General features: G+C 37.0%; 1 protein-coding gene across 1 annotated transcript in view; it reads right to left on the reverse strand.

The window, feature by feature from the left end:
- LOC124157036 (scm-like with four MBT domains protein 1) overlaps window positions 1-24,374 on the reverse strand; it is a 48,712-nt gene that overhangs the window by 10,751 nt on the left and 13,587 nt on the right. The window contains exons 7-13 of the mRNA XM_046531503.1: window positions 21,380-21,513; window positions 19,770-19,965; window positions 16,639-16,885; window positions 12,459-12,617; window positions 9,339-9,411; window positions 1,833-2,032; window positions 399-574 (exon numbers count right to left, since the gene is read on the reverse strand). Of these exons, the coding sequence (XP_046387459.1) occupies window positions 399-574; window positions 1,833-2,032; window positions 9,339-9,411; window positions 12,459-12,617; window positions 16,639-16,885; window positions 19,770-19,965; window positions 21,380-21,513 (1,185 nt within the window). The remainder of the gene's footprint in view (window positions 1-398; window positions 575-1,832; window positions 2,033-9,338; window positions 9,412-12,458; window positions 12,618-16,638; window positions 16,886-19,769; window positions 19,966-21,379; window positions 21,514-24,374) is intronic.

Below are 24,374 nucleotides of genomic sequence, written 5' to 3' on the forward strand. Positions count from 1 at the left end.
ACTTAGTTCCTTACCTTGTGATTTATTAAACTTACTAAAGCATCACATGTAGCTAGTGACTTTGTACACTGTTGAAAAGTTATTTAGACTTGGCATGAACTATGTAACGACTAAATAATGTGGCTTAGCCGGGATTCCAACATTAATCTCCCAATTGCTTGAGATGTTAACCCCTTGTTCAGTAAACCCAGTCTGATCTCCGCCATGAAAAAAGAGGATGGCTTGGAGGTGTAACTAGTAGCACACCTGATTAGCAATCGTGAGATTCAGGTTCGAATTTGGGTTAGCCAAATGATTTTTACATAGCAAAATGTACCCCTAGGTTAAATGTTCAGACTTTATTCATCCACTACTTTAGTAAACTACTTAATTTTTCCCACATCACATATAGCACTCACTGAATTTGGTTTTTGACAAGACACTGCACTCCGCTGGGCACTTCTCCCCCACCAACTCTGGTCCGAACATGTGAGGACAGCACTGTAGTTTGTTGCAAATATCCATGCAGAAGGCAGGTATTTTGTCAGCTGAAGTCACAACAGCCACGCTTGCCCGGTAGCTGTTCAATTTGTACCTTTGAGCACAGGAGATGAAAAATGCACTTGAAGTATTCAACATTTGACACAAAAACTGAGAGCATTAAACTCCATGGGGCCCATCAATGAGCGGCAATTTCAACTTATGTAGAAACATTCTAATGACTTTTGATACCAACTAAAATTTAAGGAGATCGATATTCTCAAAAATTCTACCCATTCCAAACCTATCATTCAAACTCTACCTGATCTACACGATAGCAACTCACTACGAAAAGCAACATTTCGGTCATACCCATGGCAAAGAAGAGGTTAGCATAAAAGGGTATCTACCAGGCTAAAGTAAACATGGCTCACACACCACAAAATGAAATGAATTGACTGTATTAAAAAATGTTAAAATTTTCAATTAGTAGGTATAATAGTATGTTACCACTTTTTTATATGACCACTATACATCTACCATGAAAAGCCAAAACATATTCCATAAAACATCGGTGTTCAGCAGCTGCACATTTAGAAATTCACTGAGATTTCCATGTTGTCCACATGCAATTTTTATTTTTCCAGAGGAAATATTGATTTTTTGCAATTAATGATACGAGAATATTTGGAATAGTTTTTGGACTATTCAGTAAAGGGATTACTTTTAAACTTGTACAATTGGAGAAAAAAATAAACAAAATAGAAAACTTAAAAATATTTCGAGATCAAATCACCTTAGTAACACCCTTACTAAGATTTTAATTATGTCATGCTGGTGCTCTGAAATGGCATTAAATTGGAGCTAAATTATAGCCAGACTTTGCTTTTTGCAGCATTGATATAAAGGAATCTACAACTAAAAATGAATATATTGACTATCTCCAGGCTAATCATTAGGGGGTAAAAAGGAAAGTTTGCTGATGCCAGAAAGTCCGAAATCATTACAACCCCAAAAAGAATCGCAATATTAAAATAAACGTGGCAATGTTAGAGAATTTTAACTTGGCAACTTGTCAATAAAGGCATGCTCTTTACGACCCTAAATCAGAGGTGTCAATAACGATGCAAATAATACAACCACTGAAAACACAATGATATTCTAATATTGAAAACATTGTTGCCTGCCTACATGGGAAATTGCTTCAGTTGCTCTTTCATAAACATAGTTCACTAAAGAAAATTAATATCAACAGAGTAAATCTGAGATTCCAGAAAAATATTTTTTTTTAATTGCCTCAGATTTTCCAGTCTTCTTAGGTATTTTTTCAGGGTGACGCACACCCATTTATAACTCTTGTACTTGAAACGTACTTAGCCTTGAGAACTTCTAGGTGCATTCCAGGGCCTGGATTTCCCTCTGCCTGCAGCTCTTTGAGAACACGGGATGACTTGTAAGCTGAGCTGATCAGCATGGAGAGAACAACCCTCATGACTAGGGTCACGGGACCAGGACCAACAGCTTTTGGCAACTGCGCTAGTTTACCTTTACTCAGAAATGGTCCAGAGAAACACTGAAAATGTGAACACATAGCGATGAATAAATGAATCAGCATGATATTAACAACATCTAATTACCTTATACTCATTATAATATGGTTTATTACTCCATAAATTTGGTGGTTACCAATGAGAAAATTCATAACATCTTCATTACTAAAATCAGAGGTAAAAATAAAGCGTTTATCTTTTAACCCTTACAGTCCAGATCCATCAGCCCGCGGGGTATGTGCAAAGAGTGACATGGGCCGATCGATGGGCCAGGTTTTTTTACACTCACGCCTTTTATTTTTTGCATTTTATGTAGCTTTGGTAACTATTTTTAGTATCCGTCATGCTTTAACATACCTGTAAGTTTTGGGTGCAATTGGATGGCATTCATAGACGACCCTACATATCCGTCCCTACATAACAAGAGGTCCCTACATGCTTTTCTCAGTCAACCCTACACAAGTGGCGGGGGGTGATTCTGTCGTCAAGTCTCAGAAATGACGTAGATGATGGCACAGCTCCAGTTTTTCACTCTGGTTGCATAATGAGACCTAACTATGAAACTAAGAAAAGACATCTGATAATTTTCGGGCGCATTGTTAGGGCAACGGCTCAAGGTTAATAAACAATCGGTGTTGTCCGCCAAGTCATGTCGGTACATTAATTATCGCTACAAATACTCTCATATCGAGCCAAAAGTAGACTCATATTGTCTTTAAATTATGTACTTCAAAATCAAAATGTACAAGATAGTGATAAGTACAGGCCAAATATGATCATTGATGTGGGAACTTACGTTGCATCATCAAGGTACGTCATTCGCTTTCACCTTCCGTAGTTAAGATTATTATGTGGCAAATAACGGCATGAAAATATGTTTTCTATTGTTCAACGTAAACGATATTGGTTTCTAAAAAGTGTTCCAAGTGACAAAATGTGAAAAATATTAATATATATTCACAGAAACAAGGTGATGTATACCACTATACTGTACTTAATATACTTCAGCCAATTTTATTATTTATTTCACTTGATGGGTATAATTCGGCAGTATTATCACCTTTCTGCCATGTTACTGTAAATTTTAAAATAGTTCTTGTGAGCTCGACTCGCTTAGTATGCATTGCAACGTAGATTCTTTAATCGAAGTGATCAGCAGATGAAATTTGGCCGCCATGTTTTTGTAGGGTGTAGGGCTGCTTCAGTAACACTACATTAAGGGCCGGTTTTATAATGTCTGGTTAAACCTCACGTTAAGTTGACGTGGAGATTACGGTAACGTGGAGTTTAACGAGAGGTTGTGTTTTATAAAGCAAATCCTACCGCCGGTTGGCTGATGGGAACTTTAACGAGAGGAAAGCGCAGCTACTGTAATTCTCATACCAACAATTGATCGCGAAAAGTGAAACAGACGAAAGTCAAAATTGAAAAAAATCGAGTTGGAGAGTGGTGAAAGAATTGTTTACGTTTGTTTTGAAGTGATGGTTAGCTTTGAAAACGAAGATGACGCCAATATTTTCGGTTTTAATCGTTGACGATCTTATGGTCAATCATCAGTGTGTCGTTAAAATAAAAATACTCGCCTCGATCTGTGAATATTTGGCATGTACAAGTGTTAATTGTGTAAGCCATAAATTACACGGAGATAATGAATTACTATTTGTTAATGGATTGAATCAAGGTGGAGTCCCTTTTCAAGAAATAGTGGTATATTAACCTTGTTTGTGCTTATTATTCGAGAACGAAGATTCTCATTTGTATTGTGAAACCAATTGAAATGGTTTTCTATTGAGTACGCCACCAGAGCGATTTTAGGAACATTTTGAGGCTACAATTTAATCATAATGACGATAAATTTTAATCATACTTTTGCAGTAAGATATATCTTCTTAGCGTTAGTATGGCCCCTACGCTAATTTATTATCATCTCTGCGTTCCCTACGGAATTAGGAACAGCCTGCAAGTTGTGATTAATCAAAGCCTTTCCCGTTTTCAAAGTACTCACCATGGCCATAATTTAAATAACAGAATTTATAACCAACCACCGTCTAATAGAAAAATTCATCAGTGTTCATTAAAACGATAACGAGGCTTCTGTCACAATGATGTCATTGTTATGATCAATTCATGGTAATTCCTTTGATGATTTTTGTGTTTTAATAGAGCATTTTCAGTTTTATTAAAATTTTCACAATGAGGAGGTATATATTCAGCCATGTGCCACTCGTGTTACAGACACGAAAAGAATTGAGCCATATAATTGTCAGCTAGCAGCAGATATTTCATAACTTTAAATTATCTCATCTTTTTTATGATTATATATATACATATACTGTTAAGAAGCAATATGTTTCATGAAATCCATAATCTCTGGCAAATAAATTTTCAATAAGGGACAGAACTAAGTTTAAATTTCTTCATTACAGATACCAAAATCTATTGCATGACACCAAGTAGCCCTTACCATTGAAGTATAAAGTGAAACATTTTGATACTGGCTGTCAATAGTGTAGTTGATATTGTAATAGGGATGACTGTGAGTCTTTATGGTAATGCCATTGAGAATGTATTCATTGCCATTTTAAATTGAATGGATGTTCAGAAATCACTGATTATGAACATAGCTTCACAGTCAAAAATTATAATTAGAGAAGAATGAATAAAGTTTGAATAACTTATGCATAACCCTACCACAGTTACTTCAAGGGCTCCTGCTATCCAATTATTAAATAAATCTACAGTTTGCAGCAAACCTTTCATACTTTACAAGTAGGCTGCATGTTGTTATAAAAATATGCATCTGTAACAAATATTGCAACTCTTTTTGGCTCATAGCTTGGGATGGGGGATCTATTCTTTATGTTAATACTATTTTTGCAAACCTTGTGTAAGAATAAGTTTTAAGTGCTAACATAACTAACTTCATATCTAATCAACAGCAAAGGCTTGTGTTGTATTTAAGATTCAAGGGAAAGAGATGGGGTGCAAAGATATTAAAGTTTCTGGGTTCAATTTATAAAAAATCTGTCAAAAAACATATCTAATCAGAATGAAAGCATTAATTTTCAACTCTCAGTGGTGTTTATGAATACTATACTATATATGTGATAGATATTTTCTTTTATTCTCAGCCCACAAAATATGAAGCTTTCATTGAACATGTTTTAAATATTTAGCAGATTACTAAATTATACAAAGACAGTAGTGGATCCAGGATAGGGACAAGGGGGTGGGCTAGGTGAGGTTAAAATTCCAGCTGTAGTGGGAGTCGGAAATAAACCACCATTCTATCTAGTGTAAAGTGGATACCCAAGGGGAGTAAATTGGATACCCTCCTTAGCCCCCCCCCCTCCATGGATCCGTCACGGTACAAATATACAGTTATTTATACAGCATTTAAAGAATTTATTTGTATCAAATGCAAAGCATAAGGACTCCATCATGATGACTCCTTCATTGCAACTGTCTTTTGGGATATGAGTTTTCAATAGAATTATGTTGTTACATGTAGTCACAGTAAGTAATTTTTTTTACTACCTACTTCTGGGGTAATCCTTTTGATTGCTGTACCAAGTCATCTCTGAATGCACCACACTGACATCACTCACTTATAATTAATGTATGTGCTTCCACTATCATAAATGCAATAGTATGACTTCCTCACAGAATTTTACCGTACCATGTTCTATTTATGAAGTGATCATAGAAGCAATTTCCCTTACATCCACTCCACTTCCATAAATCTATTAAGAAAATTTGCCTATGTGACATGAACATAGACTGTTTCTCATTACATACGTTGCAGCTATGCATGTTAAAATATATCTTTAGTGATGCAGATCGCAGCGAGACAGATGAGACAGAGATAATCCTTGGAATAAATAAAAAGAGGAGAATTAATGGGAAAATCACAGTACCAAAGTGCAAATAGAAGTCTGGTTAAGATATATGGAGTAAGGTTTGCTATGAAACTGGTATTTTTGACCCAGAAGGAGGATAAGAATGTAAGATACAGGAATGTATAGATAAGATTGACAGAGGAAAAGGAAGTAGGAAGTGCTAGACGAGATAAATGAGGCAAGGGAATTAATGCAGGAGATGAATGTGAAGTGTTCATCAAGCTTGAAATGCCGACAACAGGGATTAAGGTAAGGATTTTGAGTAACAAGCAAGGGCAGGGAGACAATGGTTCTGGAATAAATGGAATAACCATGTATGTTACTAAGAAATATGTCAACCTTAATGAGTAAATCACTTATAACAGTAAGGAATGGAATGAGATATCATGTCATGCATGATTATAAGTGTTGATGATGTTATACCTAATCGATTTTTTGAACGTATGTACTCATTAGTGACAGTTCAATGGATGGAGCATGAAAAAATTAATAAAAGCTACGTATGGGATTGAAATCCCAAGAAACTAACGAGTGTACCAGATATGTGATGTAAATTGGCTGTTATAGGAATATGTCTTCACTTATCCTTTGAAGACTTATTAAACATATTAGTTAATTAAACGTCGACAAGTAGTAGTAAGGGTTAATATTTTAGGAAGAAACCATACCAAGGATCCCACTTAAGACTTTGATAGAGTCATTAGTAAAATTAGACAGCAATACTTCCACTGATTTTATTATAATAAAAATCAGTGGAAATACTGCAATGTTTTATTTTACTAATATGAAGAACTTCCACCATATCTTGCTCAATATCATACAAGGTACTTTGAAAGAGCTTATCGATGAAAAAATTTCAGTGGTCACTGATAAGCATAGAAAATAATGAATGGAATGGTGGTGAATGCAGTCATTTCCTGTAAATTCATCCTCATGAGCAAATACATATGTACACAGACAACAGCTTTCCCCAATAGCAAGCAAGAGTAGCCCAGCTGGCTCAATATTGTAAGAAATACAACTGACTCTGATTGTTTCAAACATTCCCTTAGCAGACAATGCTTGAGAACCTCAATAAATATATTCCCTTAGCAGACAATGCTTAAGAACCTTAAAATAATATTTATTTGATTGATCTGGCTTTGATATCATATATTCCATATTTTCCATGAGTCTTCAGGTACAAGGGTCCAAATTCTCTTGAATTAAGGCTCAAATGTATGGAATAAAATTAAACTTTTTCAGGATAAGTATCGAATTGTTTATTTTCACCATATTAAAACATTCAAGCCTGAAATAAGATAAGTATTGGTAACCAAATTGGCACTCTTATATTTTAACATGAGATATCTAGATGGGCACCACTGTTTCTATGGCTCTGAAGCTACTTTTGATGGCAGATGCACCACTGATTCTATAGCTCTGCAGCTACTTTCGATGGTAGATAATTTGCTAGGAGGTTTTAATAGTACAAAACCTGTGTTTGGCTACGAACAGCACTTAGGCAATAAAGTCGCAATTTTTTCCGTCGAAGGCTACACATTAGAACGCTCAGAGAAGAGAAGACTTTTCTTGCTTAAGGTGCCTTTCCAAATCTTTTTCTATCAAAAGGATAAGAGGTCATTACTTTAGTCACAAAACGTACAATAATTAGTAAACTTCCACACTCCAAAGGCTCATTTGCCTCACAAATTCATTGATATATCATACCATCTTATGAGCAAATCAGTCATTCTTACTTTTTTACCCACACGAGCTGTATTGGTCGTATCAATTTGCCTTTCTCAGCTTCCAAAGAAAACTCAAACAGTATCTTGTATACATTACGTACGAAACGTGCTAAATACTTTCTTTTTCACGCAATATTTCACTTGCCTCACTTATTCCTATATATTTATCTCCAAGAAATACCAAGCCGTACACCAAATATTGTTAATGGACTTACCTACAATTTTTATAGTAGTACTTTGACAAACATCCTTTGGAAAAGGAAATACGAAAATACTTTCACCTCATAACATATATCCTCAGAAGTAATTATGAATTCTATAGTGACATCACATGCTAGTAAATCAGAATGCAATCAGTAGATACGATCTTTTTCTCGCTTTCGATTGCCAAATACGAAACTTGGCTGTTCTTCTAATTCAAACTGTCTTTGTAAACACCGACACATTTTGAAATCGTTGATGAAGTCAGCAAAACCAGGTAATAACAGATTTCTATACCTACACTCCTGTTACACCTCCTTCCTTCCCTCCGATATGTAATTCTAGTATTTTTCATCAACTCACTTGGCTGGCACAAATCATAACAAACTCCTACGCCGGCACAAATATTGCATAACTTCAACATTTTCAGGGGTTTAGCACACGATCTCCGACTGCAGTCCATAGAATAGACAATATTATTTATTGGATGGTGATTATTATCAAACTTGAGATGTTTGTAAGGATTTCGTAGCGAATACCGTAGAATAGTGGTCCGTTCCGGATATATCACCGGTCTTATGGAAATATTTCACTTATTACATTGCTATTGTGGTGCTAAAAATATTGGAAATTGATTGCTGATATCGTAGATACGGATAAAAACGGAGGATGCTGCGCTTGGTCGATTATTTCTTCCGTATATTATCGTAGGGTTCTTCAGCATTTCAAAACATCCGCCATTTTCAACAATTTAAACTTCACGTTAACTTTTTACCCGAGGGAAATCCATGGTTTAGCTTGACTACCACTTTAACGCTCAGATTTGGCTTAACCATCGATTATAAAACAGAATTCTGGGACTTAACCGACGCTTAGCTTAAACTCCAGTTTAACCAGACATTATAAAACCGGCCCTAAGTAGGGCCAGTTTAGTTCCAAAAATGGACATATGTAGGGCTTGATGTGGCATACGCAGGGCGAGATCGGTTTATGTAGGGGCTGATGACGTATCCAGGGTCTGCTGACCCTATAGGGTCAACTAAGAATATGGGCCATAGTTTCTGAAAATGCATATTAGGCTTTCTGTAAATTTTTAAGCGCAAACCGACAAATTTGCCAAAAAGCCCTGGCATTCTTCAGCATTGCTAAAGGGAAAAATAGGCAAAAGGGTCAAGCAATTAATTACATCTCACTGTACAGCCAACACTTTATTATAGTTGTGGAATGATTTCAGATGCATAAATATGACTGACAAGTAAATAATCCACAGTATGAAAATCCAAATTTATTCCAATGAGAGATAGCAAACTAAGTATGTACCACACCATTCCTTGCAAAATAGCCTGCCATTCAAATTCAGGTATCAATGCCTAGGCATCATATCCAAATATAGATTACATATCTAAGGTTCACCTATGTATTAGTACTACTATGGATTCATTTCGTAATATGATCCAATTTCACAATTGAAAATGAGAAGATTTATCCTCGTGACATACCTTATGGTTGAAGTAAATCTTTGGGCACCAAAATGATCTTGGGTTGTTTTCAGAATTTTCCTTCCTATCAGTTCTGAAACAAATGAATTATCCATATTACTGCATTAATCACTAGAAGGGTATCTATTAAGAATTGACGAAATGCCTTTTTCCTGAAAATTCCAAAATAATCTCTTTAAATAGTACTTCATCAACAGACAACACAAGAATTTAGGCTTTTATATCACATTTTCAAAGAGTGAAAGATCCACAGAGAAAAAATCATCTGCCTTGACCGGGATTTGAACCCGGATCCCCCGATTTCCGGTCGAGTGCTTTAGCCAGTTAATCTACCGAAGCGTCGATCTTCCCTGTGGATATTTGTGGACACTACCGGACAGGGTGTTGCTGGACTGCTGGGCATATGGTGCCACAAGCAGTCCAATCGTGCCCACAGCCAGAGAATTCACATTTTCAGGTAATAAGATTTGAAAATCAATTTTACATAGGCTCTAATGGTAATGCTTGTCTCAGCATTGGAAAAATGTAGATTGATGAACTACAATAGTAGATATAAAAGAGGGAAAAAACTGATATAAAGTAAATCATGTAAAAAGAATTGTGATAAAAATATAATGTAGGCATATCTCCAAAATAATTTATTAAAATACAGTAGACTCTCACTATTACGAAGCTCATGGGACCGAAAAACTGGAAGTTCACAATAACGAAGTTCGTATGAAAGTATCTTTTAGGAATCGTCGAAAAAAAAACAGTGTATGATACATGCGAATAAATTACGCACAAATATATTAACACAAGAAAATTCATTTCATTTCATCAGATACTTTTGGAGACCTTGTTGGTAATTTGATAAACCTACAGTCCGGCCGCCAAGAGTTGTCCGATGACAGGTAGAATGGTCTAGTTCAGGGTCGGGGGCAAGGTTGCCAGGTAAGAAAGGGAAACGCCCACGTCACTTGTAAACAAAAGGGTTCCGTGAAGAAAGGAACTCGAAGAGATGACGAGAGTGAAGGACCCAAAGGAAGAAGAATCCCTTGCTTTGGTGATTCGATGAAAGGGCTTGTTTTGGTGGCTCAGGCTTGTTTCAGTGCCCCATATGCATGTGACTTTGTATGACAAGGCAAGGGCGTGAGGTGCGTTTGGGGGACAGCGATTGGCTGCAAACCGTGCTGGCGCAGGGTTTTCCTCCCCTCCTTTCGTGCTGCCATGGGGCAACTCTCGCTGGCTGGACTGCATGCAAGGTATCGAGGATTGCGGTCGTCCTGCAGAATGCAACACTGCATCACAATTGTGAGTTAACCCACGATTGCGACGAACTCATCTAGCTGAGCCTGCGATGCAACCGGAACTGAAAAAAAAATCGCTCTCCGCAGTGGGGAAGAACGGGTGAAACACTGAACAGTTCCTAACTTCACACTGAATTCAATGATACTTTGTTCAGATTATGCTCATAGTGCGAGTTCCTCTACGCTACAGTGAGTCGCATTGGTCTACTCGAAAGGCGGCAAATTTGGAATTCTGGGCACGCCAGTGGCGGCGCGTGCGTATTCGCATGTTAGCAGGTGCACACCCAAAGATGAATGAATTATAAAATAAAACTATTCCTTTGCAACGAGAAGGATACAAATCCTGTCTGCACATGCAAGAAACATGAAGCTCCGAACGCTACAGCTATCTCCTTTTCGAATTCACTACTCTACAAGTGTACGATCCCGTGGCATCGTGCCGGGCGCATTTTCGGTCTATGCGATCGCTTGAGGGTGCTCTGGCGGGAAGAAGTAAGCGGGGCGGTATGCACTGCTCAAATGGGTGATGGGAGCAGACTCAAAACGATGCGAGTGCGCACGCGCATATTTTTGGTGAGTGACTCGCAGGTAGTGTAGTGGTGTAGCCGCCACCTACACTACCTGCGCCCAGGATCCTAGTCCGTCTCCAGAGCCATCTGTATGGCCGTTTTCTACACTACTTCCTCATAGGGTGTAAGGAAAGGAGAATGAATTTCACCTACCGTCACTTGTAAAGGTGTGTTTAGAATAATTATTTTCATGCATGCTAATATTATTTATGTTCATGCAATTTTAAGGGTAGACTGTACCAGTGATATGTTTTGCTTGCTATGTACTCTATTACGACAAAATATGATGCACATGGATTAGTATTCACATAACATAATTAAATCATCCTATATCTGCTCTAATGCACACCCTAGATAAATTACCACCAGCCGCCACTGGGGCACGCTTGAATATTTCGAATGTTTGTATTTCTGAAAGTTCATAATTCGAATGTGCGTAGAAAGAGGACTAACTGTTCATCTAATTTACGAGCGGTAACAAGTGGTTCACTATGATTCCGTATTCAGGAATGAAGCTTATTATATGATGTTGTGTGCATACTGAAGAAAGAACCATAATTGATGCTCTTGGGAACAGTACACAAGGAAAACTTAAACGTGGCACAATTATTAAAACTTACGAGTAGTGTATATCCACCTAAATGCTGTTGCTTATTCGTGGAACTTTGTAATTAATTTCATTTTGTAACTGCCGGGACCAGGACTGAGGTCCATAATTTGGTAATAACAAAAATTTTGTAATAATGTTTCTTTGGCTATAGATTGGATAGCCCTTTTGTCAGGACCAACTGTTTGCTTTTTAATAACGAGAACTTCGTAAAAAGGTTGTTCGTATCAACGAGAATCTACTGTATAAGAAATGAAAATCATACCTAACTGAAGTCAAATCACAAGACTTAGATGAAAAGGTTGCCCTCATGCACCGATTAGTTTAAAAAATGAAATTTTTTCATAGTGTTTACCGTTATTTTGCTTTTTAACATCAGTTAATATCACCTAAAAAAATGAAAAAATTCTAAATCACATGAAAAGTAGGTATCTTTTGAGTTGACTGGTCATGGCAGAACCTCTTGAAATACGAATGAGTAAAATCAGTGTTAAGTTAATTCAATTAATGTTACACTGCACACCTTACACTTATGTCTTTGACATGTATTCTAAGTCTATCCTGAAAACAGGGAAATGTTGATAGAAAAGGCTGGAGTATAGAAAGGTGAGTTTAATAAATAAATAAACAATAAGTAAAGAATACAAATTCTTACGAGCTGGCCACTGAGCCTTCAGCCGATCCACCTCCAGTATTTTGTCTGGAGGGCATGTGGTAATAGCGAGGAGGTTTCAATGGATACAGGTTGCTCTCACACCAACCAACAGGAAATATCTCCAAGGAGTTGACGCTCACAATGTGGCTGGGATGAAAGCTGAAAATGAAACATTTTCACTAATTAATGAGGTATCTGAAATAATATGGGCTTCCACCTTTGTTAAATAAATTCTAAAATAAATACTTATCTTCTTTCAAAGGCACTTGCCAAGGAAATGCAATCAAAACAATACAACACAATCAGAACAATATACCAAACACTGTAATTTAGTCATTTTTTAGTCAATTTAGAAAATAAGTCATTATACAAAAATATTACAAAGAACTATTTTTAAATGCAGGAAAATAATGTCCAAATCAATGAAAATTAAGAGTTCAGAACAAAGAATTTACCTCCCTGAGAAAAATAAAAAGTGTGGTTGCTTGAAACTAAGATACAGTTTTTAAAAAATTTATGTACAACATGTTATTTTTTACTGCATAAAATATTTTGCATTGCATCATTAAAGTAGAACAAAGGACTGCCGATAAGTCAACAAATGGCTTAGCTGTACGTCATTAAGATTTAAAGTGTTGGTATTTGTAAAAATGAAATAAAATGATTATTGTTGTAAAAGATTTACAGATCAGCTGATTTTGGGCATAAATTTCTGTAATTACAGCATATCCCTCAATTTAATACATTATTTTTGGGAAATGTTGTAAAACCTATGCACACATCAAAATTATGTTGCTATTATTAATAATTATTTACACAAAAATAATAGCTTGAATCAACCAATGGGCAAGAACTGAGGGCTATGTACATCAATATCTTTCCTCCCGCCAGAAAAGTCTCCACCTTCCAACCTTTACTCTGTTGATGATGTGTAGATGGGTATATTTTCTGAGCCTCATAACACCAACTTCCTTAAAAGCAGGACTTCAGTATAAACAGATAAATAGAGCGTGCCATTACAATGGCAGCAGTGTTTGGTGCTCTTCTTTCATGTACGCAGCTGCTCACCAGCATCCATTACAAAGGCCTCTATGATGCAAATTGGTCACTATTTCTTTACGATTAAAGCTTATGTGGGTCATTAGTGCTGCATTGAGTGAGTTTGTGAACCCAAATTACTGACTCGATTATTGCCAAATAGTGGTCACTTTTTCTGAGGGAACATTTCCTTGGAAAAGAGAGGAAATGAAAACACTAAGAAATGACTACAAATCAGACAATAACCAAATAAGTGAACAAAGCAAACCTGAAAACATTAAATAAAAAAAGTCACTCATGGAGGGAAATTGAGTTTAGAGCATTATGAAGCACAAAGCAACAATTAAATTTGAGCACACTTTATAGCACTAACAACATGAGCATTTTTAAAGTTCATGGTCCATTTTAGAAGACTGCATAAGCGGCGTAACAAGGACGAGTTGTTACACAGCGCTGGTGGCAAGGAAGTGCACCTGTCTAATAGAAGGGATTACACAACCAAATATTTTGTCTGATTTATATAGCAATGGGTGTAAGAAAGGCTCTCACCAAATTTTACCATTGAGCGCAGAATAATTTCGCCCCTAGAGCAGTTTGAAGTTTCAACTTGAATTTCGCGCCAAAAACGTATTTCTCGGGCGACGCCATGTTGATGACTTGTGAACCTCATGATATCTGCATTGCCTGCATAAGGAGTGCATTGTCGTATACGTTATTTCGAGTATAAGTAAATACTAGATTAAACGGATAATATTAAATGAGTGGGAGGAAACCTAATGTATATTGTTATGTGCCGAGATGTGATTTTACCTCTCATTAAACGCCAGAAAAGTATTTTTTGTGGTGCCAAACGACCGAGACTGGGGAAGGCGGTGGTACGACGCTGCACAGAGACTGCATATTCCTTCAGAAATAGGCTGTTATAGAATGTGTGAGGGCCATGTTAATGTAAATCTCTTCTGCTTCTCAAAGAGATTTAATTTCCATTACTCCTTTTGTTGTCTTTGACCACACACAGCAAAAATTTCGTATGTGCTTAAATACACCCACACTCAACGGGAAATTTTACTTTTTAATTGCAAGTATATCATTCTGCTTCAATTTATGTTGGATATAATGATTATTTCGTGTACATTGACTGCATATTTGCCCTGGTTTTCACTCTTTGTTTCTATCTTGCGCATTAAAAGCCAACCACTTCAACGGAAAGAGTCTTCGACGCTAACCTGGTGATGTGTCAAATACTACAAACTAATACATGGTAATCTCAAATGTGCACTCCAAGAACACTATGATATCGCATTACTCACAATAAACAGAAATAAGCGCAGTTGACTCCCGGTCTATAAATAGAAGAACATATAGTAAATAATAAACACGGACAACTTTGAAAATCTTACAACAAAACAGAGAAACCAGAGGCAAATACTTACTGAATGAATACTAGCAAATAGTTTGAACTATCATTAATCGAAAAAGAATAATTGAAAAATAATAAATTATAATGTGTGACTCCTTTCTTAATTTAAAAAAACGCATCGGCAAAAATAAAAGCATAGTATCAAATACAGCGAAATTACGACTATAAAAAAACCTGTTAATAAGTACGAAAAGGAGCTGAAAAAATTATGAGAGACAGTCCCGACCCCTCAATCTTCACTACCCGAGCTCAAAGCATTGCTCACTAGGCCACCGCCGCGGCGACCCGTCACATGACAAAAATCATATTATAATTACTTTAACCACTAAGAGTAAAAACCGATGCAAGTATGCAGTAAATGCTTACGAAATAATCATTACACCCTACATAAATAGAAGGGGAATTATAAATTTGCAGTATAAAATAATTTTTCCCTTTGTGTGATTGTATATAATCACAAACGGAATGTCAGCGGAGTGCAGCAGATAACTCCGAAAGGAGTATAGGATATTAAAATTCCTTGAGAAGCAGAAGTGGTGCCACAAACTTTGTCCTAAAACTTTTGAAAGTGACTGTACGTGTAATTCTGATGTAAATATAAGTGAACTTATGGATATTTTCATGTAAAAATCCCCATCTCTGAGTTACTCTTTCATTTTGATGACAATTGTTTACCATTTTTCATAGTACGAAACTGACTTGAACATTTATCAGGAACATAGGTGGACCAAAACGAGACCTCTGCTTTAAAAAATGCTGTTCCAACGAAATTTGAATGCTAATCCTAAAAAAAACAGAGAGAACCCCGAATTTCCTCCCTTCAGAGGGCAAGAAAACAGCTACAGCTATAGCACATTTGTTCATTTATTTCACAATTTACATACGAAAACTAAAAAAGTAATGAGTAAAGGATTTTATGATGGTAAGTCCACAAATTAACACATCCACGATAATTGCCGTGATTACTGTCTCTTTCAAAAGTGTAAACATTTCATCTTAAGAAGTTTCATTTCAATGAAATGATTCATTTTGAGACAAAAAATTGTCCAGAGTTCTTGTTAATAATGTCAGTACACTTCTGGTATCTGCCAGAACCAAATTAACATTGTGTTTTGCCACGACGAGAAACTTTTGGCCACTATTTCCACGAACGCAGTGTGTTTACGGCTTCTTCAAGCATTACTCTCGCGACATTCATGAGGTTCACACGTCATGCGGCATCAGCCAATAGAAATACGTTTCGCACCGTGGGCGTGGCCGAAGCTCCTGGCGGACTTTCAAAGCTACTTATCTCGGTTAAAAATCGAATTTGAGCCCTAAAATTTGGCGTGTGTGTTTTTCATTCATATCTTTTTGGTTTTAAATAACGAAAACCAATTTTTAATTTTGAGTGTTCCCTCCTATTATGAATGAGATACTCTTTATTTTAAGGCCATGCTATATTATTTGTTTGTCCAGTCAGTTATTTAATGCCCTCGGTTAGAAATATAGAAACATAGTGGTCTACTCAGTGGCCCTTAAAGCCAACAGTAAACGGTTTGATGCCCAGTTCAGGGAAATTTTTTCCAACAGGATCTTTTTTTTCTTTGAGATGGTGACACCATATAATGAGTGCGTCTCCTTGTACCAGAGGATAATACGAATCCGGGGATATTTGGATAGCTGAAAACCTGTGCTGGCTGGGTAATGCCTAAAAAAATTGTGGAAAGATTTGCAATTTACCTGTCCTCAGTGTCAAGGTGAATCCAGACAAGGTGATCCACAACTTTTTCGACCGTGGCCACACATATGGTGTTAGAATCAGCTGGGTTCACTGCTTCTAGCTTTGCTCCAGGAACAAATCGGGGTTCTTCCTCATCGGCCTCCAAACGGCCGCCTCCTTTCCCCCCTTTGGCTGGCTCCCTCCATTCCACCGCCTCCCACTCTTCGTTTGGCGATTTGATGCTGATCTTCCTTTCCTTGGCCCAGCCTGCAAGCATACGCTCATTCACTCACACATATAAATCTACACTCACCTCTTTACAAATATTTAAAGGTACGTACAATTTTTGCTTTAGACAAGTCACTTCTTAATAAGGAAAAAAAATATTTTCTTCATATAGATTAACTATGCAATGATACATTACAATGTAAACAAGAAAATTCTTTAAGAGCTAGCTGCTACAAATATTACATTAATTAAATAAATATATATGCTAATTAAATTATGAAATAAGTATTGCAATGACATCCATACTAGCTTTCGACCAACAAATGAACATAGCTCCCACTGCTTCAGTGCACTGAAATATCAGTAGCCATTGCTTTAAAAGAGTTTTGCCTTTGTATCTACTCAAAGAATTCTATTGAATAAGATTTGAAAAACACACCAGATCTACTGTATTTGATAAGTTTACCTTGCCATCTGAATATTGAGTAAAATCATGGAAAGAATACAGTAGACTCTAGTTAATACAAAGGACCTCATTACAAAGTTCTCATTTTTACAAAGCAAATTTTTGGTCCCACTGAAAAGGCTAACCCAATCTATAGTAAAACAAATGTAATTACAAAATTTTTGTTATTACAAAATTACTAACCTCAGTTCCAGTCCCAGTGATTACAAAATGAACTTTATTACTAAGTTTCATTGATAAGCAATCACATCTATGATTAAATACATTACAATTATAATTGCTACACTTATAAACCTTACATACATTACTCTTGTCATTATAATCATTGCCTCACAAGTTCTCTTTGTGCACTGTGCCAAAGAATGTCAATTTTGTTTCTTTCTTCAGAAGGTTATACTTCAGTATATACGCAACATCACATAATAAGCTTCATTCCAGTGGAATCACAGTGACCCACTCTATACCGCTAGGAAATAGACTGTACAGTAAAACCTCTTCTTACAGAAATTTGATTTCTGAACCCTCCGAGGTATGAATACATACTTGAAATTTTCAAATTTGGAGTTGGCCGATGCGACGCAGTGTGGTGTAGAGGAACTCGCCCTTTTGGGAAATGTATGAACATCTGTTGCGAAGTCAGTAACTGTTCAGCATTTCACCTACTCTTCCTTCCCATGGACAGCGAAGTTATTTAGGCTCCAGCCGCTTTACACGCGCAACTAGATAAGTTCGTCACAATAGGGTGGTTTCCTATCTTTTTACTGCCTGAATACAAAGATTATTACTCCTGGAGTACGTATTTCACGCATTTAGATTTTTAAATGACGGTATCTATGTTTCGCGATTAAATGAAAATGAAAAATTTCAAGAACAAAAATGCGACGGCTTAGTATGAATGCTGGGAAAAGCCTGTGTGACGTCATTCAGGTCCCAGCTACCACCATGTGGGGCCACCTTGGTGCAAGGCTATGAGCACCACTACGATGCAGGCTGCTAGCAGTTAGAGCTTGGCTTAAATAAGGAATATTAATTAATACCCTATCAAACAAAGACAACTTTCCGACCATAAGCAATTTTAATAAGTGATTATTATGAGATGTTTCCCTGAGCTCTGTGCCACATGCATGGTAATCTCAGACGATGTAAAACTCCCATCTACTCGTATAGAAACTAGGTCCCTGTGACGTCACGTGGAGTGGCATCGCATGGGCGCCAATCTGGCCCTTTTTTCAAATGAGGTTAAAATTGACTATTAACATTCGTCTAAACCGGGATTTCTAAAACCAAATAATTTGCATACATATTATGAATACACTAATGGTGGGCAACGAATCGCAATCAATGCCTTTTGTTTTCTTTGATGAAGGAAACTACCCTATTGTGAGTTAATTTATTGTAATGCGGAGTTGCATTCTGCAGGATACAACACTGTTCTATGCCTCGCATACGTTTATCAACTTAGGAATAAATTCTAGGAATGGATGGATCCAGGATTTTTTTCGCATTCGAGTACAGTTCGGATACTTGATTTCAGGCGTTGGATCTTTGGGTATTTTCGGATCTAAATGCATTTTTAATTGCCTGCAATAAAACGAAGTGCATATTTAAAGTTTCTTCTGGGTACATGCAATCAAAAGAATGTTATTTAGATTATTATGCACATTTTAATACTTTAGTTGGTTAAAAACCATTTTTATAAGCTTTCAACTTATTTGACAGCATGCAAATTTTCCTCACACACGTTTCCCCAGAATTTTGTCAATTTCTCATCGCATGCTGACTTGTGTTTCACCCACAAATGCTTCAGTTGTGGTAAGGTGGATTTTGTATTTCCATTAGTGTCACGCCACACTGCACACACACGGCACACACTGAGCTCTCCTTATCTCAACAAATATGTTTCCACACAATAAATTACATTTTCATCAATATATCATTTAATGAAATTGCAACTGCACAATCTGTGACATAATTGACAATGTTAAGAACAGCATTGACTTCACGTGCGACGAGGTGTGGAAACAGAACGAGACGACCTCTATAGGAAAGGGTGGGTAGCAGAAACACAGTTTTTGGAAACCAGGTATTATACTCAGCAGTAGGAATGTGAGTATAATCACATTATCGCAGCTAAAAAGATCGGAGTCAGGAAAAGAAAGCTGTTAATAACTACGGAATGCAATCTAATGTAACAGACTATGTTCATACATAATAATAGATGGTTTGGTTTATGTTAAAAATGAATAGCGGACGGATAGTACGGATAATCGAGATTTTGCTGCAAATGTACAGAATACTGAAGAGACAAGAAATTTTGGCAAGGCATCTTTTTTTTGCAATGGCTCTTAAAAGAAACGATTTGACGAATTTTGGAATTAAGTACCTCTGGTTTTCTGGTCCCATGTTATTCATGATAACAAGAGTCTATTGAACATATATTTAAACATTTCAACTGACCTTTGGGAAAGACATAAGGGAAATCAGCATAACAGCACCACATGGCATCCTCCATACCATCCAGTGTCACCAAGTAGTGGTGGTCGTCAAAAACTTTGGTCACAGTTGCAGGGCATATTTGAGTTCTGGTGACAGGATGAACGGCCTCGAGTTTGGTGCCTTCTTGTAGGCCATGTTTCTTCTTTGGACCATCGTTCTTAAAAGAGGACAACACAATCACTTGAGACAAGCCTCACTCAAGAACTGAAATAAGTATGGCAATCAGAACGACCTTACAACCAGAAGCTAAAGGAATATACGAGGTGTAAATTTACTTCTGTCCAGCCACAATATTTCACGTATTCCCAACACTAAATTCCAAATATGTTTGTGGGTAGGGAACTGCAGGTAGAAGTGGGAAGCCCTTTGTTCAAACCCAGATAAAGTTGGTGGGCTCCGCAGATGCAGAAATACTGTATTCACGGAGCAAACTTGACAGTACCAACCCACACACACATCTTTCACAAAAAACTTTAACCACAGATCTCCTATGGAGGGGTTTCACTAGTGCTTCTCACAGCAGTCTCCCGAAGTTGCGGCTAGACACAGTATGTACACTGCTACAATGTATTCTCATGTTGAACGTTTCTCTGGTGCATCCCAGATGCAGCGTTTCCCAGGCATCTGTGTCCCAACCACTTAGCTAACAGCTGAGATGCAGACCTAACAGAATGTTGTTTTAAGGCATAGACATCACAGCATGGCTTGCCAATTTACCCTGGAAGAGGACAGGGTTCTCATTGAAGAAGTGACGAAGCACGAGGCCACATAAAACACAGAACACAAAACCTTCTTCGCAATATCTCATGCAAGGGCATGATTTCTGGCTCAGTAGCACCTAACTCTTCATTTCTTCATATTCAGCTTCTTCTTACATCAACACCAACAACGTCAGCACACAATCTATTTTTGACAGGTAGAATTCTATAAAGGAGGCAACAGACTCAATCACTGAACAGTCAGGAGTGAATTAACATTTTGGCTGTCATGTGCATGCGTGAATGCAATTGGTCACACGTCCCACTGCAAAGACCTGCGGCAGCAACTGGATGCAGCTGCAAGGCACACCAGTGAAACCCCTCCTTAACGTGTGGTGGCGAAGAATTGCGGAAGATCCTCATTTGGAGAGCAAAAAGGATAATCCCTGCTTAGTACCTCATGAGAGGGTCAGCCACCCCACTGAAACCTGTCGATGCTTGGACCAATAGCCAAATTTGGAGACTAGCATGATCAATCACCAGATGATATAACTAAATTATGAAATCCAGGTTGTGCCCGTTAACATACATATTTTCAGAGAACCATACTAAAGTTTTTTCTTTTAAATTCCAAAACCTCTGTGGTACCAATGGTGAGAAAAAGAATTTGAGTTTAGTTTCATTCTAGGGCATAAGCTACTTATTCCATTAGCAGATGTTTCGACTCTCATTTAGTTCTATTTCTTTTCATCCTCAAATTTTACTCAAAGGAAACAAACTTAGAAACTTTAGAGGCTTTGAATATTTTCATTTTGATTGACATTCCCAGTGCCACACACTCTTCCACTGATGAAAGCTGAATTCTGAACACACCTGAAATAAGTCCAACGGTGCAGGATTTTTCTCAGCCTCTGCGAGTACATTTTTTGCAACAGCTCCCCAGTCAGGAAGTGAATCACCAAAAGCCAATTTAATTTTCTTTGGTGGCACATAGCTGAATGGAGAACCTGGAAATTTAACAGATTTATTTGCAAGACAATCAATGATGCAAAAGGTAGGGTTGATTTTAATACATATTTACATGCAATCATACATATACGGCATCTCATCATTCACCATATCGAACCACATCAACAAGGAATGGTTCTCTAAATATAAGGTCGCAAATGTCTATACTAAAGGTCAACTACAGTACACTTCAGTAACTCGGCATATTACATAAATTCAAAAATAGACTAACAAAACAATTTAACACTTAAATTACCTAAGAATTAAATTAAAATCATTAACTTCTGATCACACAGCAATTCTAGCATTATGACAGAAGAACACACAAACTATTGTAATTTATCACCCTTTAATGAAACTTACACCAATCTAGGTCTCAAAAGATAATGGCCATTCTCAAGATCTTACATAATTCCTTGATGAAAGCGTGGAAAATTACAGATGCTTGAGTGTTCCTCTACCATAAAAATTGAATAAATTAAACTAAATTAAGGCTGCCGGGTACATCGGGCACTTCCGAGATTTGGATCCTTTCCCCCACCCCTCAAAAACTCGGCCTAGTGGCTAGCGAGCCTAGCCGACTAGTAAGTGGCCTTGGACTCGAGGGAGGGCACGTAGGGGGCAGTGTTTAGGGAAGGGAGGGGAGGCGATGTGGAGGGGATGGGGTTTAGATGACTGAAATTTTGGGAACCCTCTCGCCAACTTGGGACTTGGGTTTGTGACTGTTGAGAGTGTCACCGCGCATAATCTCTTCGCCGCATGGAAGTAGACGTATCTCAAGGAAACACGGCGGTCTTCGAGATTGGGAAATGGATATTATTTACGGAAGTGTAGAGCACAGAGATTAGTGAGATTTCGTCTCCAAAAACCCGGAAGTATTCAAATACATATTAAAAGAAAATTGATTTGGTTACTAATTAGAGTAATCTCCTGTAGTAGCGATATAATCCGGCAAGTAAGAATTGAAAGGTACAATTTATTCCTTGACATTTTTGAAAATATCGTTTGTTCTTCATGGTGTTTCAACCCGTCAAAATATCTTAGAGATTTCGTTTTCAATGAAAAACGTTACTCTCGATGAATAAAAAAATTAATTTCCCACCTTTTCCAATTTAAATACTTCTGGAAGAAGGTAAAATGTTTTTAACTTCTCCGCCATGAGGTTTTCCCATAAAGCCTTGTCCCTCTAATTTTTTTCTTAAATAAATCGACGTGGAGTACAAAAGAAAAATATACAATACCCCTTTCGTGAAATATTCTGTTTCCCCTGGATCTCATAAAAAACTTGTGATCTTTGCTTCAGATAAATATCCCTTCCCGAATTTCACGGTAATCATCAAGTGGAGAATCTCGGGAGGATATTTCTTTTACGTGGAGGCTGCAACTGGACGATAGGGATGACGAAGACGCGTGTTATGTTATTTTAGACACTTTTACAATTTTCATAAAAATAATTCGTACAAAAATATGTGTCAAAATTTATGTATTATTACTAAAGTAACCTACCGATTAAGGTAGGTTTGTAATGAGTATTTACGAAACATTCTGGCTGTACTTTCTCCTTTCTTGGATTTCCTCTTCAATTCACTATGAAATTCCTTTCCATCAAATCTTTTATTTCCTTCCTATCTCTCGTCTACCAAACATTCCCTCCTGTAACAAAAATTTCTCTCCTCTCGTACTATGTCCTACACTTCGTCGTTCCTCCTCGTCTCCGTCCGCTTCACTTTCTCCGTTCTTGTCCACCTACTTTTATCTTGTGTCACAATCGTAGCTCGTGAATCTTTACGAACCGCATAAATAATCAACCAATTTATTTTTATTTATCCGTGGAATCATCATTAAAAGCACATTTTACATTTCAAATAAATAAGGATAAAGTAGGAATCCCATTTAGGCCTTGCCTGTAGGATACCTCAAGACAAATGACAATACGAATTGAAGAAATTAGTAAGAGACCAGATACGAAACATAATTAATGCTTGAAAATATAACAATTTTTTATTAAATTTCAACCTGTCGTGCAAAAAAAATATATTGAGCATTAAACGCACCATTGACAAATGATTTTATTTGGATTTTCTTCATTAAGTTACCATTTATTTGATCTTAAAAAAAAGAATGTTAAAATATTTGATTCTCATATACTTTCTGACCATCAAGAAAATAATTTTGTCTTACATAGACAAATGAGTGTTTGAACGGTAGAATTTGGCGTCGGCAAAATATAAAGTTTTGTTGGTCTTAAATTTAACACACTGGTTTCAGGTTTATATCCACTTATGGGGTAGAAAATTTTGGATACTTTGAAAAGATAATGGTGACGTAAAGGGAGAACGGTAAATCTATAAATTTATAGGGAAGAACGGCTCAAATTATATTTTGTAGCAATCAGTCTATTGCTTTTTGGAGAATCAGCATCCAACTGCTCGAATTTTAATACCCCTCACCAGCAGATTATCAAGTAGTTTAATTATGATTGCACTAACACATTATTAATAGTTTTAATAAATTGTGGGTAACATTTATTGCGAAGGGAGTAAAACGTCGCGTGGATACATTTAAATTTCCTAGAAATTTGGTTAACTTAATTATGACTTTAGTCTTCTTGTGAGTAATCCTCATTCCATATCCATCGCATCTCTTGTCTAATGCATCCACTATAGCCTTCAGCCCTCTCGCTGACTGGCTAATCAACGCCTGATCGTCCGTGAACCTTACTGATTTTACATCATCCCTCCCACTTCTACTCCAGTTCCCAACTCATCCCACGCTTCTCTTGCCATCACCTCAGCATATACTCTAGAAAGCAATGGAGATAGTGAACAGTCTTGCCTTACTACTCGGCTAAAGCTTCCCT

This window comes from Ischnura elegans, chromosome 4 (genome assembly GCF_921293095.1).
Source record: "Ischnura elegans chromosome 4, ioIscEleg1.1, whole genome shotgun sequence".
In the NCBI taxonomy this organism is placed as follows: Eukaryota; Metazoa; Arthropoda; class Insecta; order Odonata; family Coenagrionidae; genus Ischnura; species Ischnura elegans.